This window comes from Paroedura picta, chromosome 8 (genome assembly GCF_049243985.1).
Source record: "Paroedura picta isolate Pp20150507F chromosome 8, Ppicta_v3.0, whole genome shotgun sequence".
In the NCBI taxonomy this organism is placed as follows: Eukaryota; Metazoa; Chordata; class Lepidosauria; order Squamata; family Gekkonidae; genus Paroedura; species Paroedura picta.
The window spans coordinates 64,860,522-64,880,307 of NC_135376.1; the positions used below are offsets into that span (position 1 = coordinate 64,860,522).

The window sequence follows — 19,786 nt, forward strand, 5'->3', positions numbered from 1 at the left end:
GATAGCTCCTTGGGTTACTGAGGGACTGCGGGTAAAAAAACAATAAAGGAGATGGTTAAAGCAACAATGGAGAAAAACTCAGGATGAATCCATTTCTAAAGAAGCCGACCCAGAACTCTGGAGATCTTGATAATCGCTGACCATTCTCAGATGTTCTGTTCAAAGTGATTGAACAGGTGGTGGCTGGATGTGCCAATATTTCCTAGATGAGGCAAGTTGTTTAGATCCCTTCCAATCTGGTTTTAGGCATGTTGATGGGACTGAAACAGCTTTGGTGGATAACTTGCACACAATGTGGTGGCAATGGAATGGGTGCAGGGCAAGTTCTTATAAGGGAGTGTCTCTTTAGTCTTCTTATATGTTTGAAAATAGAGCAATTGCTACAAAATGAAGCATCATAAATCCTCAGCACTGCCACATCCAGCTTGAACTGTAGCTATAGCATAAAGGTGGCTGGACTCTGGCTCGCACAGCAGTTGACTTCATTTGTCTTCATTTAGGTCCTTTGACTTCAGTGAATGGGTCTATTGCAATGGTTTGGCCTAATGTGACACAGTTAATTGGAACCAGGACTTATGAGAAACAAATTCTAATGTTTTCTAGCAGTTGTAGATGTTGCTTCTCAACAAAAAAGGATTTCCTGATAGCCTTGTCCTTTATTCAAAGACTCCTAAGCATTTGAAAAAGATGTCAAACACATACAATGTAAAAGTTGACAGTGTGCATGTGTGTTGGCAAAGAAACAGGGGTAACAGTTTGGAACAGAAAGAAAAAGAGAGCGACAGAGAGAATAGTCAGTGAAGTAGTAACTGGCCTGAAATTGAAGTACCCTGGGGTTTGGGAATCTGATGAGGTAGATGACCTGCTCCCTCTTAGTCTATTTATATGTTTGAAAATAGAGCAATTGTTACATAATGAAGCATCATAAATCATCAGCGCTGTCACATCCAACCTCCAGGTGCAACCTAGAGAACTCCTACTATTACAACTGGTCTCCAGACAATCAAGATCAGTCCTCCCGAGGAAAATGGTTTCTTTGCAGGGTGGACTGTATTATATCCTACCCAAACTCCACTTTCCCCAGGCTCCACCCCCTCAAATCTCCAGGTATTTCCCAACACAGAAATGGCAACCTTACCATATCATGGTGGTCATTATGTATATTACAGGTATCTTGGAGTTACGTTTACTGATAGGCTGCCATCTACTAGGTAGTGCCTGGAGATCTCCTAGAATTACAACTAAACTCAAACTGGACATTTCCCCGCTTTGGAGGATTGACTCAGTAGTATTATATCCTACTGAGATCCCTAAGTTGACAACCCTAGAAAAGTGATAAATTAGTGTTTTAAATGTGTCAATGGAAAAATGGGGACAAGTAACAATAGGATCTCACATTCTAGGACAAGAACTCTCATTAGAAAGTTGTAGCACAATTAAAAGGTTTTTTATAAATACTGAATGCATGAAACTACATATTTAAACATTATTAACAGAGTTGTGATGCTTAATGACCGGGCTATACTTATATAGATATGTACGTATATTTAGTACACAGAAGAGAACAGAATATTGATAACTAATGATGCTTTCTTAAGGGCAATAATAAAATAATTTATTATAGAACCCTAAAATGTGAAAATGAAATATGAACAGAACATTTTTTTTCACCAGTGCCACCTATTTTCTAAATTCAGATTATAAGGCCTGTGTTATAAAATATACATTTGCCATTCCTAGGTGTGTGATGTGGCCCTGGGAACCAAGTCACACATTACAAAGTCCTTGTGGCTGCCACTAAAAGTTTGGATCTTGCCTATGCTGAGAATTCTGGCCTTCCCAGGCATGTAGGACCTGATTTTGATAGATCCATGGTGAGCATAGAGAAGCTTTGTCTTCACCTGTGCCATGTTCCTGATCTGAAAAGGAAACTCTTTGTTCTATAGAGAAGATGACTATATATAAGTTTCTCTAGGACTGGCAACCAAGACTATTTCAAGTTGAGAAAATATGGGAAAAATAGTTGAAGCCTTTCTCCATATTCATCCTGGTTGTGATTCAGATTGGACCAGGGTGTACCTAGAGCAGGGGTAGTCTACCTGTGGTCCTCCAGATGTTCATGGACTACAATTCCCATAAGCAAATGCTGGCAGGGGCTCATGGAAATTGTAGTCCATTTGCTGGCAGGGGCTTATGGGAATTGTAGTCCATGAACATCTGGAGGACCACAGGTTGACTACTCCTGACCTAGAGTATAAGGAGATTAAGCCAGTGTTAGGAAGACCAAAAGGGTGGAGAATGCAGACTCTGTTTTGGTATTTCTTATGGATTGTGGTGTTCCTTACATCTTTGTTCTCTTTATGGATCTGTAAGTAAAGCAAAATATTTTTAAAGCCAAAATCTCCAATGTTCTATGCTCCAAAGAGCCAGCTTAGATGAGGGCTGCCCTGGAACTTCTCAATGGTCAGCTTTGAGGAGTGTATATCGAAGAGGTTTTTAGCACAGAGTTAGGTGAAACATTACAGTACTAGAAATATAGCCCATTGCAGATTGAAATGCAATGGGCGCTAGCAGTTATCCCCCCCCCCCCGCTCCGTGGAGCAGCCTACCTAAAGCGTAGGAGGGAGGGAGAGCCATTCTCCCTCCCTCTCTTAGTTTCGTCCTTCCAGGTGCCCTGGCCGGTCGTAGCGAGCTCGTCAGGCTCTTCTCTGAGCTTGGCTGGCTGGCTGATGGGCAGGAGAAGGAGGCTTCGGGCCAGCGGCAGCAGCAAAATCCTCGCAGCAGGAAGAGGCGATGGGGCGTCAGGGGCGGGGCGGACGTCTCCGGCGGCGCCGCTGATGGGGCGGCGAACTTAGCTTCCGGCGCCGGCGCAGCAGGAGCGACTGTACTGTTGGGCTGACGGCCCCACCGGCTTCGGGGCGGTCAGCGACTCGGCGGCGGGCTGCGGGGCTCGTTGTTATTTAGCAGGCGGCGGTTTCTTCTGGCTGGGAGACAGCTGATCCTGCAGGCGCCGCGTCCGCCAGTCCAGGTACCGGCTCCACATGCGGCTCGCCTGCCAGCCCACCAGCACCCCCGAGCCGAAGGCCAGCAGGACGGGCAACTGCAGCGGCCGCTCCGACAGCGGCAGGAAGGGCAGAAAGCGTCTGGCCGCGTCAGGCAGGGAGTCCCCGGCAGTCGCGCTGTGCGCGGCTGCCGGGGACTCCCTGCCCGGAGGCCTGACGCGGCGAGAGGCGCTTCGCGCCTCTCGCCGCGTCAGGCCTCCGGGCAGGGAGCCCCCGGCAGCCGCGCACAGCGCGACTGCCGGGGGCTCCCTCAGGCGGCGGCCTGATGCGGCGAGAGGCGCTTCGCGCCTCTCGCCGCGTCAGGTCGGGAGCAACTGAGAGCCGCGCTGCGCGGGGCTCTCAGTTCCTGGGGCTGGGAATCGGAGGGACCAATCGGCAGGCGCTTCGCGCCTGCCGATTGGTCCCTCCAATTGTCTGTCATGAGGAAGGGTCCAATCTGGACCCTTCCTCATCCCGGACTCATCCCGCCCCAGGACCCCTTACTGCTTTATTTAGACCGTGGCGCCCGCGGCGCCACGGGCGGTTTACAGATGTGGCAGACTAACATGAGTCTCTAATCTTTAGAATTTTGCATGTATGTCATTTTTCCATCTCAGGAATTTATGGTAGACAGTTTAAATCTGATATAGTATCTCTGTTATGCAGTGAGTTGTTACAAGAATGTTTGTAATTTCCAAGTCCTCGAGAATTCCTCAAGCAATGAATGTGGACTTCTGCCTCTTAACATGATCTATTCTCTTTCATGTCGTCCACATGAGCTTCAACATTCTGAATTTGATTTTGACTACTGAAACTGCATTGTCAAGGTGTCAGTCACTAAGCAGGCTGTTGGAATGTTCATTATTGACAAAGAATGGAGACAAGTTAATTTTCATGATACCACATTGCATAGTTCATAACTGCAGTGAATTGTAACATTCTCAGTGCAACATTATGATGACCATGATATCAATGTCATAGAACAAGGTATTTGACCATTTACAGTATAAAATATGATCTGTCATTTTATAGCAGCAACTAACAGTAAAGAGCGGCCGTGGCTTGACTTGGCAGATGGGCGGGGCATGAAGACGCAATCGGTGTCAGCGCAGCAGGGATGGGGCCGGGTGTTTTATAAATACCATGCAGTCATCGCTCACCCTCTTTGCCACTTTTTGGAGGTGAAGGACAGAACCCACCCACCCCATTGTTGGTTCGGAATTCTTTTTTTGTCACAGCTGCGGAATAGGGGGCACGAGGTAGAGTATATGGCGCAGGGATCAGTTTGCATACTGGGACTTGAGGTGGGGGTCTCCTTAAGAGATAGGCTGATACCGAGTGCAGCCTTACCCGGAAGGGAAGGCCAGGGGCTCGGAGCCAGGAGGTAGGGATGGTTGTATGTGGTGGATGCCCAGCTGCCATGACTCGTCTCCTCCCTGGGGAGGGCATCAAGGGGCAAGGGATCCTTACTCCAGGCTGGGAGGAAGGGGGACCCAGGGCGCCCCTTGAGCCTGTGTCAGCAGTCGGATGACTGCGCGGGAAATACTCTTCACCTTGTGGCAGGCCAACCCCTGGTTGTTATTAATAAAGCTGTGGCCTCGTTCATGCCAAAGCTGACTTGCGTCTTCATTGGCCAAGTACATCATTCCAGTCAACATAATCATGTCAATATATACAGAATATTCACAGAATTAATAGATACCAATTCTTTAAAAAAATCCTTTTTTGTTTGCTCTCAGTTGTACTTTTCCTATACTGTAAGGCGTATTCAGCCATTCAGCGATCGTAGGTCAACAGAACTCTCTCGAGAGTTTTTACAGTTCTTTTTGTAAAGTTCCTAATTATGCTCAGCTGTCACTTTTGTCCATCTTCCCCTCAAATTCCTTGTGCATTATTGTGTGATAGGATAGTTAGATGAGATAAAAACAGATGATGCTCACATTCCTGCCAAGATGCAGTGCAGAGGTAGGGCATGCAGTATAAGTAGAAGGTGCTAGACTAACTGCTTACATACTATAGACTCCTTAATTATCTTGTCATGTTTACAAATCATGAGCAATCTGCTTCATGAGTACTGATTCCAACAGCTTCATACAAAGACCTCTAAAACAAAAAGGCACACTTTTCACTTCAACTGCACGCGTACGCATACAAAGATTGTTTTGTTTGCTGCTCTGTTGGGCACTGGTGAAAGAATCAAAGATAAATCAGAGAGGTGGCTATAAAACAAGTGTGAAAAGCAATTTTAAAGGAGTACATTGTCCTCTGCTGTCTCAAATAAAAACTCAATTTTTCCTCCAGTGTCAAACTAGATTTAGTTGGCACAATATGAGCCGTAAACTCATTCTCCATTGAAACTAAAATGTAAAGAATGTGGTCGTGATGTGTAGAATTTTAGTTTAGGCAACCATAAACAATTCTTCGGGGCCTGCAAAAAGTAAGCAGGCCACCAACCATTAACCAGAAGCCCTCATCAACTGCACCAACAGAAAAACAGAACCACAGTGTTGGGTACTGATCGTTAAATTACACTGTTTGATACAAGTTTCACTGTTAAATATGTTTATATCTGAATCAAGATGTTTATTGTACTGTATTGCTTTTTGAGAGTTACAGTATAAACCGCCCTGAGCCGAAAGGGGAGGCGGTATATAAATATAATAAATAAATAAAACAAATCTTTGGTTGGGTGAGTAATGGGACACTGGAGATTTCAGGCATCTTTATAAGTATTTTCTTATTTACAAATAAGGACTGAAAAAGCAAAAAAAAAAATGCTTATTTACAAATAAGGATTTAAAAAGCAAAAACAGCATGCAGAGGTCATTCCCAAGTGACGTCAATACAGGTTTCAAATTTGTTGAAGATGAGAGCGGGCTAGTCCCCACGTTCTTTTGTTCTCAATTGCACAATGTACACAGAATGAGATCTTTCATCTGCTTTCTGTCCTGTTAGTTTGTAGCAAAGCAGTCCATTTCATGAACAGCCTCTATTGTAAATGCTTCTTTCCTTCTGTTAATGACTTTCATTGACCTGAGTGAACCACTAGGCTCTATTCTGCTCAGAAGAAAAGTGTTATTGCAAGGTAATTTGCTCAGTAATTGCATTAAAATAACAACATCCAAGGTAAAGTAAAATTGTCTTTCTGAGATATACATTTATGTTTCTAGGAGCATGTTCACGTTCCCCATAAGACATTACAAGTAGCGGCTCTAACGTCTACATTTAACATAGAAAAGGGACCTAGGGTTTAACATTTCAGTTACTTTAATGAATGCAGAGCTCATTGAGACGTTTCTTCTTCCTTTCAGGTTCAAATGGGGCACACAGAAACTGTTGGACAGAAAAGTAGTGGCTATAGTTTTGTGGATGAAGGTAAGCCAATTATTTAGCAGTATAAGTTCTAAGCATAATATAATGAGATGTAGTTAAATATGGCACAAAATCCAGGGACACTTATATGCATCAAAGTCAATTGGGTATATAACTTGAATGTAATTCATGTTTATAATTAGTGAATAGCTCTTCTGCTTGATAAATTAGGCTACTGCATTTTAGTATTACTCTGATCAGTTATTACATTCTGTGAAATTCCCTGAATTCTAAAAATGAGCCTTCATAAGGTCTGCTCCATTGTCAAATTCACTTTGTGACAAAGTCAAGTTTGTTGTATCGTTTTTGTACTGAGATTTGTTTTCTGGTGTTTCCAACATGCTTTTTTCAATTGTTTCCTTTGTGAAAATACTTCCTTTCTGAAAATACTTACCTTTTCCTATTGATTTGGCAAAGTTGCTTATAGTTTTTAGTAGTGAGCAGGATGCTAAATGAAGCACATTTTCTAGAGATGCTCATATGAAAACATTAATTTCCCTCAGCAGTCTTCTAAGTATTTAAATGTAAAGAAGGATGGATCAAGGAGTTTTAAATGTTTCATATCAGAATCTTAGAATTGAACAATTACACTGGCAATCTGACCAACATAGGCCAGAAAAACCTTGGGCTTTTCTATATGTCTTAATTTTAGCATCATACTTACCCTCTGAAGACGCTATATTCTGAGTGCTTCACATGGCATCACCAACCTCCCGCGTCCAGCCAGCGAACTATGTCTGCCATTTGGTGAATCCTAAAAAAGTGGGTTCACCAACCTAAAAAGCGCAGGCAAGCAGCAAAAGAAATGTATGGAGCCAAAGAAGTGCTACCTCCACCTCCAGTGTCCCGCCCTTGCACTTGCCTTCATCTCCCTTCTTATGGGGGATGGGAGGTACTTTTTAAAAATGGAGAACAGCCTGGTGCAAAAAATAGGTGAAAAAGCATGCAGGCAATGCAAGAAATTAAAAATTATATTTTCCAAAGTTGTGACACAAAGCATGTCTCTCTAAAATCCCCCCCTTCAAGATCAGGAATGAGATTAATGTTTAAAAGTATTTAAAGACTTGTGATTCCATAAGGGGTGGCATTCAAAAAGTATTATGCACCTATGCATAGGCATTTAAAAGGAGAAGTATTATTTTTTAAAAAAAAATTAGCGGGTATTGTGGGACCTTTAAAACATGGAGAAAGGATTGGCTGCCTGGCTTGATTGACAAGCAAAAGAGAGTCGTGTATAAGGTGCATTGCTCTCTTCCGCCATTTCCAGCAGCAGTTGTGGAGGGTGAGAAGCGTGAAAAGGTGGCAGACTAGAGCGGGACAGCAAAAAGGTGAGGAGTGGCCGAGAGGCACAATAATATTTAGCGCTACGCCATTAAGCTGGTGTAATGCTGTTTTTTATCGATGTGCGGAAATGCTCCTTGTGTAGAATTAGCCCTGGCCCAGGATAGCCTGGATTAGTCAAGTTTTGACAGATCTCGGAAGCTTTCATGAAGTTTATTGTTATTTTCATGTGTCGCAGTGAGAGAAGGGATGAAACTAAGATTCCTCTAATAATGAGGAAGGGAAAAGAATAAAGGAGGGAAAGGTTTCTCAAAACTTACATCAAGAGTTGTCTCATAAAGATAATGACTGGCACACTGTCAATCATGGGCTTTGAGGGAAATAAAGGCTTGTGTGGCAAACGATAGCTATATATTAAACATCTTCTGACAGATTGGTGAGGGAAGCACTTGTTACTCAAGCAAATTTTATGGAGTGTTGTGGAGCAAATGTCACCCATGACAAAATATTATTGTAGAAACAGCAAAACTACAGACATTCTGGCTTTGATTTAGGTGTGTTTCAAAATACTTGCTTGGGAGTTGCTTAGATATACCATGTATCACATTTTAGAGGTAAGAGTTTCTGAAGCAAATGAACCATACAGCAGGGAGAGTCAGTAATGCTTGGATGAAAGTGGGAGACTTTTAAAAAATATCACCCCCTGGAACCATTATGATATTTATGAAGTACATATGATATAGCTTTGTGATTTACCTGGTATCAGCTAAATTTACCTGGTATTTACCTGGTATCAGCTAAACACAACTATGCTTAGCATACTGTCATGATTGTTAACATGTTCCTAGGATTTCTTCTCATTTTTGGTATATTTTCTGAGTAATATTTATTTCTTAAATTTCTAGGCTTCCCTTCTCCAAGAAGATCTCAGGGTGGCTTACAATAGGTGAATAAATCTCATACAACAAAATTATAAAACATTAAAATCCTAAAAAACAGTCTCTATAAAACTACTCATCTGCTTCATCACTTAAGCCTTTCCCCAGACCTGATAAAAGACAAATAGTTGGCCCAACCCTGATGGGGGACAGTGGCACAGGGTACACCTGGATGGGGGATTAGGCAGATGGAGGTCCATGAGTTGGTTAGAATGTGGTTGTTTTGTAAAGTCTGGGACTATTTATAAATGCATAAAACTGGATTTTTGCCACCTTTGAAGATTTGACTTGTACCATCTCTCTAGCTGTCTCATAGAAAATGCACTTTCATAAGAACCTCTCTCCAGATTTTTGGTCTTCTTTCTAGGCTACAAAAGCAGTCACAATTAAATAACCAATACCTGAATGTTGTCTAAAAGCACTGTATAGGAGAGAATGGCATTTGGGGTTATTGACAGCGTTTATTGTATTGGGGATACTGAATTTACGCTGTTGATAAACCAGATATGACAGAAAATTCACAAACAAATCTAATCACTGTGCCTTTGGTTTCTCTAACCACTGTAACATATTGTCCCAACTCAAAATACAAACATTTCAATTCCTCAGTACAGATATCTTTTCCTTCTATGTTATCTTCTACTTTTCTTTATTATTATTTTGCTATTACTGTTTACCTACACAGTTTAACTAAAACTTCAAAATATAACGGGGAAGTATTAATGCAGAGAGAGGAAACAGTAAGAGAAATTAATCTCGTCTTTTAGTTTTGTGACTACCTTTGAAATTTCAGTTTAACATGAGCCCAGAACTGTGGCAAACAAGGGACCTGGTGTGCAGCATTATGTACTGGTTGTATCATTATATGAAACAGCTTAAGGTATGTCAAGTATATATTTTGTACTTTGATTGAATGGCCACTGGAGGTTTGATTGTCTGAAGATTTTTAAAAAGTTACTTCAGCAGCAACTGCCACCAGAACCCATTGTGTGTCTGAAGATAAGTTGGTTGTAAGGAAGGAAATATTTTAAAAGAATCATTTAAAAAGATATCTTGTTAAATTCAGCTTCTGCCTGAAATGTTTAAGAGTTATTATAAAGTCATGCCATGACCTCATTTCCTGGCATCTTGTGGTTGACTCTTCCTCATCTGGCAACCATTTTGTGGTTGGTTCTATCTCCCACAGTAGCCATTCTGTAGTTGCAGCCAGTACCCTTCATCAGAATTTCAATGGTGTTTGCAGGATCAAAAAGACTGAGGGCCCCTTTTCAAGCTGACTTACACAATTTGTCAATCTAATTTATTGTCTATTTTAACTAGCAGTAGCTTTCCAAAGGTCTTTTCTAGCTCTGCTAGAATGGACTCCAGGGAATGATAGAGGACAGGAAGGCCTGGAGGATCATTGTCCATGGGGTCGCGATGGGTCGGACACGACTTCGCACATAACAACAAAGCTCTGCTAATTTATGGTACTTGGGGTTGATACTGGGACTTTCTACATGTACAATATGTGCCATAATACTGAGCTATTATAAATGTCCATTTTCCGCTCTTTCATATATGCATATCGATGCTAGAGTAATAATTTATGTGTTAGAGTTCTGTTGCGCTGTTCTCCTGCCGGAATGGGAAGAACTGTCTAATTTAGCACATTATGAATACGCTTTAATAATACGTAATAGGGTTTCCTACTGTAGTTATTAGGCTATTGCCTCACCTCACTTCGCCCTGGATCCACTCTGATGCACATTAAACTGACTGTTTTTTTCCTTAAAGGGAAGCTACATAAATGGAAAGTCCGTACTTTCCTATCAATTATTTATCTCTCAGTGGACTCAATGAAGTGCTTCCCTTCATATTGATGCTCCATTCGCTGCCCATTCTGCTGTGTGCTTTGCCAGCAAAATCACTTTGCATTGATAGCTGACACAGAGGAATAATTTCAGAACACCTAGCAAATATGACCTTTTCTGTTCACACTCCACAACTATAGATTGCCTGGGAGGAAAATGGACTCTTTTTCCCTTTTGCCATACACAAGGCACCTGGTGGGCTTTTCAATAATAAAATTAGTTATATGCTATGGGAGCCTTCTCCGCCTCTGGATAACCATGCCTCATTACAGCCCCATCAGCAGAGACCTGGTCCATAGAAAAAGTTTCATATGGGTTACTTTGCAGCCAGCATGTCTGGTATTACTCAGACAGTCCGATATTTTCATGGACTGGAGAAAAGCCTGGGGGGGAAATGTAAATGTCTGGCATTTGTTTCAGTGTTTTTCCTCAACGTTCAGTGAAAATATTAGACCACTGGAGCTAATTGGCAACCTTACAAAGCCCAAACTGTGAACATAAGTTAGGCTGAGAGACAGTCTGACCCAAGGTCAACTTTAAGCAGGGACTTGAATACAGATCTCCCCAGTTCTAAACTTATTGATCTTTGCCCTTCCCAGTGTGCTGGGAAAGCAGACTTTAAAATAAACATGTATGCCTAATCTCAGTGATTAGACATACTGGTGTTTGTACACTTAGAGCTCAGAAAGGCACTCTGCAGGCCTCCCTCTGTATTAACAACAAGCAAATCCACCTGTCCCAATACCAGCTATTTTTGTAGTCTCTTTCCATAAATACTCCACTCCCGCATCCACCTACACACTGACATGTATATGTAGAACTAGGAAGTAGAGTCCTTCAATAAACATCAGAGAGAGGACATAGAATGGAAGGGAGAGTTTTATAAAACCATTCCTTTCAAGCCCACCTGTACTTCTAGGCTTTGGGTACTCTGCAGCCACCTTGGGGAGGGGACATTTGAACAGGCACTATCAAAACCCAGTCCCCCTCTCAGTTTAAATGATTGTGCCAGCTTGGTTCCCAAGCCACTAGTCACCATCCTTTTGCTCCACTGACCTTCAGACACCACCTCTCTCACCTTCCCTTTCTCATTCTTGCCCCCTTTAATCTTCCATGATAATTTTTTAAAAGGTCACCATTGTTTCCTGTGCAAGGAACCCAGTGGCAGGCTTGCAGGAGAAAAAAATTGGTCTGGCAGCTCACTTCCCAGGCTATTTCTTTGTCTTATGAAAACTGTCCCCAGCATACCTTACAGGGTCTTATTGGAGACTAAATAGTATTTAGGTGATGTATGCCGGAGGCTCCACAGCATCCCATACCAACTCCATCCTTTTACGGTTGTTTCCGTTAATTCTAAGGGCTGCTCAACATATATGGCCCTCCCCAGTTACCAATACTACTACTTGCCTGCCTTCTCATATGTGTAGGGTTGTCAGACTTCCTGGTGGAGGTCCCCTGCCACAAGACCCTGCACCCCCCAGCAACTGATAAGCTGGCCAGTGGGGGGACTTACCAGTAGAAAGAAGAAGGCCTAGGCCATGATGCCAGCATTGAACAGAAAATGATGTCATCACACCAATGACTTCTGGGTGGCACTTTTGCAAAACCTTATTGGTAGAAGCTGGTTTTACCATAGAATTTTTGCCCAAATACCAGAGCATCACCTGGGAAGTCACTAGAATTGATGCTTCACTTTTAGTGTGACATGGGTGATGGATGATGTGGACTGGGACTGTATCTTTCACTTAGTAAATCCTCTATCATCTCCTGCCAATTGACAGGAGGGACCTGCAACCCTACTCCTGTGTGAGGACAGGAATCAATTTAAGAAAAGAGAAAGAAGTATGAGCCTCTCTATTTCCTCCTGGCTGTTCCTGCTTCTATGCTTTATCCCCTTTGTCATGTCATGCCCCACTTCATGCCATGAACTGAAGCCAAAAGGTGAACCAAACTCCCGAGAGCCTCCGTGGTTCATTCTCTTGTTCTCTCATTCCCCCCTCCCTTTGCCCCTCTTGCTGGGTCCTTGGTCTGCTTGTCACCTGTTCCCAGGAGATGCAGAGTGTCTTTCACAATGCTATAGATAGTTTGCATGTTATGTATTTAATGCTTAAGCCTGAGCACCGTTTGGCAACTGGGTGTAAAAACTGAAAGTTTAATTTTGTTCTGACTGTCTCTGAAGGTAAAAGCCTTTCAGCTGTGGGAAGTGTAAATGGTGGGAATACGAAATGCAGATGTGGGCTGGGAAATGCCTATATCTAGACCTGCAGTGAATTAGCTTGCAGCTTTTAGCAATAGACCTTTTTTCCTTTCATGATATTTCCAGATGTACCTCTTAGACTTAATAAAAATTCTGATTATTTCCCTATGAAGAATGTCTCAGTTTTTTCCTTGTCCTCCATAGACTAGTTAATGACACCCAAAGTAGAAACAGAACGTAGACAACAAAGGAAAGAACAATACTACTGAAACAGTGGTTTCTTTATGCTTAGTACAGGATCTTAGCCAACTGAACGTCATGTGCTCATTGTGACAACATCACAATTTAGTCACTGTTGCTAGATAGCCAATAAGATGTGTGCCAGATTCAAACAGCCTATTCAGAGAGAGCCTGATGCTTCTTAAGTTCACTCTAAATGAGCGAATACTTCTGGTTCTCGTGGGTGCTGCCCTTTTCAGATCAGTTCTAAATTTGATGGGTCTTTATCTTGTCTGTTAAAAATTGGTTCTCTCAAGTGTTACAAAGGAAAAGAATCCAAGGCAGCACCCTACACATAGGCACTACATGCTTATTACGAACAGATATTAAACTGAACAGATGTGTAATCATCACCTGTGCAGTTCAAATAGTATTTCCTGCTAACAAAAGGAAGCTTTCAATAAAATTCAAATAGCAATTGTCCAATACTCTTATTACTAGGGAACCTGCAGCAAAAGCAGGGGGTTATTGGTGGTGGAGGGCACATGATGCTAGATGACATGGAAAGCAAGTTGCTCTTGAAGCTTTGTAGAAGTGAGTCCTGGTTCAGAGTACTTTTGATTGAAGCCATCAGAAGTGCTCAACATCCTAGACAGGGAGGATTATGAGAACGCAGAACTAAGAGCTTTGACTTCATTGTTTTTCCTTGCCCAACTTATTTAAAATCATTTAAAAGGCTTCTCAGACTGCCTCCCCCATGCATACATTCTTACACATTCTTACACATTCTTTTAAACATTTCCTTCAAATATCTTCATATTGATTTCCTCCCCTCTTAATTTATGCTTGAGGAAGAAAGTTTCAGTAATTTGTTCCCCCCCCCTTCTTCCATAGATGAACATTGAGGTAGGGTTTTGTGTTAAAAAAAACATTTGTAAAGACTTTATATCTTTCATCTGCTTTCTGAAAGGGAGTAATTTTCTTGAAAGGAAAGTCATCAAGCTGTTCTTAATAATAAAGCTTTCCCCCTTATAAAAATAGTTTTTTTAGAAACTGACAATGTTATTTCTTTATCTTAAAAAGATTTATGTTAGGCTCATAAGACTATATAACATAATGTGGGAATGGACACAACAAAATGCATTTATTGTAAATAAAATAGACACTTTATTTTCTGTTGTCAGTGTCTAACAGGCATAAAATAAAATAGTGGGGTTTTTTTTGTTTGAAATTCTAAATATGCATGCAAAGATAATCCTGACTGGAATGGAAAAGCAGGTAGGATGAAATTGCTTTCTTCTAATATGCTGTTGGTCCCTCAGGGTCAGACTCTATACTGGATAGTAAGAGTTGAAAATATGGGGATGTATCAACCATCACTGGACTTTCTAGAGCAGAACTTTCTCATGCCCCCTTGTCTGCTACTCCAGTCCACTGAATTGTTTATCCTGGAGTTTGGCAGACCTTCACAAACAGCATAGTAGACAAGGGGCAGGTGTTCTGTAGTAGAAGGAGGGTGTGCTGCCCTAGCCGGGTGCACCCAAGGGCAGTCTGAGTAGCTATGCCGTTGGCTGGTAAGCCAAACCCAAATCTCAAACCAAGTAGCAGAGTCAGAGTCCAGGGTCTTAGCACTAACTGTGGCAACCAAAGTCCAAGGGAAGCTGGAGGTGGATGTCGAGAAGCAAGCTGAAGATGGGAACCGGGGAAGCAGAGTCCAAAGCCAAAACAAAGTCCAAGTACCAGAGTTGTAGTCCAAGAAGCCGTAAGCAGAAGTCAGGAAACTGGAGATCAGTTGGGCTTCACTGAAGCAAGAGTGGGTCAAGAACCGGAGTCAAGGCTATGGGAGGGTTTGCGCACAGGTTGCACCCATAAGGAAAAGCTGTTGCAGCCTTGCTTAAGGGCAACCTTCCTTAATGAGCTGAACAGTCCCACCTGAGACCTCAGGTGTCATCTGTCAAAGTACCCTCACCTGGGCTCCATCTGTTTTGACAGCACACCATAAGCAGGGTGCTCCTGCGGTGCACTGTGATGTCTGTTCTCTCAGCTAACTGTTCGGACAGCTCACGGGAGCAGGCAGCTGCACTGAAATTTGAGTTGGGAGCTGCCCTTGCATCCTATATTGTTTTAGATCAAAACATACCAAAGGAGGATATCAAGACTGAAGTACAGGGTTGGTTCGGCACTTAACGTGTCAATTGGAAGGGAAAAACAAAACAACAGAGGCACATAATGATCTGTTTTGATTAGATGACTTATACTGCAAATTCCATATCTTTAGCACATTATTTGCAGTAGAGTAGCAAAAACTTTTGCCATTCCTCAAATAACAGTATTTGTTAACATTTTCCTCTTTTCATGCCATCCCAATCTTTTATGCATTAAATTCGACTTAGCAACAAATTAAATAGACCAAATTGTTGGAAGGCAAATTTAATACTTACTCATTAAATTTAATGGAGGGATGGGTTTACAATTTTAGCCCTACTGGTAATGAACCATATTCTTTGGTTTTGTATGTAACATTCATATTAACATAAGAAGCTGCCTTATGTGAGTTTGGGTATTTGTCTACTTAGTTTTGTATTGTCTCTTTGATTAGCAGCATGTAAACAGTGCATCCTTCTATTTGCTGAAGAAGTTTTGCCTCTCCAAGGTCTTAGGCAGAGAAGGATCCTTCCTAGGACCTGATTTTTAAAATTTTCTTCATTTGCACTCCACTTTTATCTCAAATGGGGACATGATTAGCTTCTAGCACCCAAATACCAAATTGTCACCCATACCAATTTCACACGGGTGAAAAAAGCAGGGCTGATGCCCATATGGCTGCAGGGCCTATCCACACATGACATGTCATGATATCAGCACCAGTCCTACCTCATTCCAGGCCCCGCAGGGAGAAAATGCAGAGAAATCTGTGTTCCCTGGACTGCCATGGGGGCCAACAGAGCCTGTCCCAGCACAGAATCATGTGGATGGGGGAAGAGATGGTCCTTCCAGGAACATAAAATGCTCCATTTGGATCCATGGCACTGTAAGGCTGAATAGGCATTTTTTATTTGCATAAAGGTGGGATTGTGGAATCTGTGTGGAATTGGTGCCAGTTGTTGCTGGCGTGATTATGTTACTTTCTGTGCAATGCCAGTCATGCACCCTAGATTTTTTCTTTTATCATGGTAAACCCCTCCATCACCCAACTGATCTGTGGTTGAGGATAGAGTTTGGTGGTGGGAGACCCCCACTTCTACCAGGGGATCTGGCAATCCTATCTATCAAAGTCTGGCAATGACTCTTTGGGGACTCTGGAAGAGGGCTTTAACTTCACCTCGTGCCAGGTACTTTGACTGGAGATGCCAGATGTTGAATCTGGGACCTTTTTCATGCTAAAAGACTGTTCTAGCACTGAGACAGGGTCCTTCCCAGAATCTCCAGATTACATGGATGAGTCCACATGAGGGAAATGGCTGCCTTGAAGGCTAGATTCAGTGTTATTATACCCTAATGAGGTTCTACCCTCAAGTACCCAGGAATTCCTCAACACAAGTATTGGCAACCTTATTTTAAACATGGTCAGTAATCTGCTAACATGAGTGTATGCTATGGAAGTCACCAGCATTCATATATAAGCAGAGTTAAAGACAAGCTGGTCAGTTGTACTTTACTGTATAGATAAGAGAATGACCACAGCACTATATCAGATAATAAGGCCTCACATTTGATTATTTCTCCTCCAATTAATAAACTATCTTGAGTAGTTGAGCTTGAAAAGACTTCAGAATTTGGGTGCTAGGACCACTTTAGATGTGACCAGGGAGATAAGTGATAGATGTTCAGGGTAGTTGTAAAAACATTCCCTATAGAGGGAGGCCTCATATAGTGAGGGGGAAAGGAACATGGAGAGGAGATGAGGGAGGCCCATAGCAGTTCTAGGTTAGATTGGCCTCAATCATAGAGCTGGTGGAAGAATATCATTTTACAGGTCCTGTGATATGTGGTGTGACAACAATGCACATTAAAGCTAATTAAATATCTTAATGTGACCGTTTAAGTTGTAAGGTACATAAAAAGTAGGATCTAGCCCTAAGCAAATTTTTCCCCATCCCTAAGTTTTAGGGTAAATACTAAAAACCCATATAAAAACTATCAATTAAAATGAAAAACACAGTTGAGGAAATAATCAATATGCATTATAGTTATATATTAGAACAACTATAACCCAGTAGAGCTCCTGTGAAAAGATGTATTTCTGAAATGTGTCCTAATAGGTGCCGTTTTCTTACACATTTTTAAAAGATAGAATGCAAATGATACACAACGGATAGTCTGTTGGAGTTTTCCTACTCCCAGTTCTCCCAGTCCCAGTCAAGGACCTTGACCTTTCCCTATTTTATCAGAGATATCAAAATAACGGGTTGGTAGTTGCTACCAGAAATAGTTTCTTCAAGAACCTCAAAAAATGCTAGCTGGAAATAAAAAATTACTTGTAAGAGTATTCCTGTTTTCAAGGGTTTGTATGTGGGTTAGGTAATTCATGCATTCCCTTTATTATTGCTTTAGGCCTTCCAAACATTTCAAGTGGCTTAACCTCTCACTGACATTATACCAATTTTAGGGTACAAATGATTTATTCTAGCAAATCAATATTTATTCAAAATAAAAAGAAACCATTATATATATACTCATACATGCATGCATGCATATATATATACATACATGCTTCTGTATATTTTAAATTTCTCAAGATTTAGTTTATTTGTTTACAAAATGTATACCCCCTTTGTGCCTTCATCAGAATCATCAAAGAGACTAACCAAACAAAAAAAATCATCAATACAACAATTAAAACAAAATATGAAGGAATCTATGAGCAATTAAAACATGTAAGAGTATATATATATATATACACCAACTAAAGTGCATCTAGTCAAGGCTGTCGTCTTCCCAGTTGCAATGTATGGCTGTGAAAGTTGGACCATAAGGAAGGCTGAGCGTGAAAGAATTGAGGCTTTTGAACTCTGGTGCTGGAGAAGACTCTTGCGAGTCCCTTGGACTGCTGCCTGCCTGCTCCTTAGAAGGCCAGATCCTGAAGATGAAACTCAAATACTTTGGCCACCTCACGAGAAGGAAGGACTCCCTGGAGAAGAGCCTAATGCTGGGAGCGATTGAGGACAAAAGAAGAAGGGGATGACAGAGAATTACATGGCTGGAGTCACTGAAGCAGTCGGTGCAAACTTAAATGGACTTCGGGGAATCGTAGAGGGCCTGGAGGATCATTGTCCATGGGGTCGCGATGGGTCGGACATGACTTCTCACCTAACAACAACAACAAAATATTAGAGAGAGAGATTTTGTTTGTAGAAACTATGACTCTCTGTCCCACAAATGGTTTCAACAGTGTCTCACTGTTGGACAGCTCCATGGCCCATCATTAAGCCATTCCATATGAAAACAAGTTCTATACTCTAAAACACTCCCACTAACCCCACATTGTACAATCAGGCTAGAGGGAAATAGTGTCTGTAAGAAAGGACTGAGTCATGCAAGCTTTACCCTCAGATGTCTGGCATACTGTCTCTGGCACAGTAAAACCCTTGATCAATCAGGTGGAACTCTTCAAAGTGCATCTCCTGCCAAGTTTTTAATCAAAATGCAAAGCTGAGGGGGAGAGAGAGAGAGAGATCCTCCTTCTGGACACTTCTGGGACAGGAGGGTTTGTGTCTTAATTGTAAGCAATCCTTGGAGAAAATTTGCACATTTGAACAAGCCAGGAAGCAACTGCTACCTGAAAAGGGGGAAATGGTTCTTGTGAAAACCAAGCCTTTTAGTAGTATGGTGGCTGGGTCTTCTTTTCAATATCATTACATTACATATAGTGTGGGCAGCATTATATCACTCTGCATATTGAAGTTAGCAACCCAGATGCTGAGTGGGCTGGAGCTCCTTCCCTATAACCTTTCAGTTTAGAAAAGAGATGACTAAGGGCATGATGAAGGCTTATAAAATTATGCAAAGATAACTTTTTCTACCTTTATGAAAATATTAGAACTCAAGTGTATTCAGCGAAGCTGATGGGTAGAATATTCAGGGCAGACTAAATAATTAGTAAAGGTAAAGGTATCCCCTGTGCAAGCACCGAGTCATGTCTGACCCTTGGGGTGACGCCCTCTAGCGTTTTCTTGGCAGACTCAATACGGGGTGGTTTGCCAGTGCCTTCCCCAGTCATCACCGTTTACCCCCCAGCAAGCTGGGTACTCATTTTACCGACCTCGGAAGGATGGAAGGCTGAGTCAACCTTGAGCCGGCTGCTGGGATCGAACTCCCAACCTCATGGGCAGACAGATTCAGACAGCATATCGCTGCCTTACCACTCTGCGCCACAAGAGGCTCTGCGCCACAAGACTAAATAATTAGCAAGTGATTAAAATGTGGAATTTTCTGTCAGAGGGCATAATGAAAGCTACAGGCATAGACAGCTTTAAAAGGGGACTAGACAGATTCATGGGTGATAAGTCTACCAATGGCTACTAGTCATGGTGATTAAATGGAGCTTCTGTGTTCAGAGGCAGTAAAACTCTGAATCCCAGAGCTAGGAGGCAACATCAAGAGGAAGGCCTTAGACTCTTGTCCTGTTGTTGGACCTCTAGAGCGGTGGTCCCCAACCGCCCTGGCACTGGGCCGTGGCTCCCTCCCCCTGCTCCGCCCGCAGTAAGCAACTTCCCAGGCCCAGGAGGGGGGAAGAGGGAAGCAGGGCCGCGTATGCGCAATGCGCATGCGCGGCCGAAAACACGAAAGTGCTGCACAAGCGCGTTTTCGGCCATGCATACGCATTGAGCGTGAGCGGCTGCGGCTGCGCAGCATGCGCGGCCGGGCAATCACCCTCCCTGCTGC

General features: G+C 42.4%; 1 protein-coding gene across 4 annotated transcripts in view; it reads left to right on the forward strand.

Moving 5' to 3' along the window:
• LOC143842655 (uncharacterized) overlaps positions 1–19,786 on the forward strand; it is a 501,692-nt gene that overhangs the window by 50,527 nt on the left and 431,379 nt on the right. For 3 of the 4 annotated variants that reach the window (XR_013233257.1, XR_013233256.1, XM_077347865.1), the window contains exon 2: positions 6,353–6,416. Coding sequence is in view for 1 of the 4 variants with exons in the window: in XM_077347865.1 (XP_077203980.1) it covers positions 6,353–6,416 (64 nt within the window). In the remaining 3 variants the exon portion in view is untranslated. Of the gene's footprint in view, positions 1–1,003; positions 1,108–6,352; positions 6,417–19,786 lie in introns of those variants that run through there. The other variant, XR_013233258.1, reaches the window with a different exon arrangement.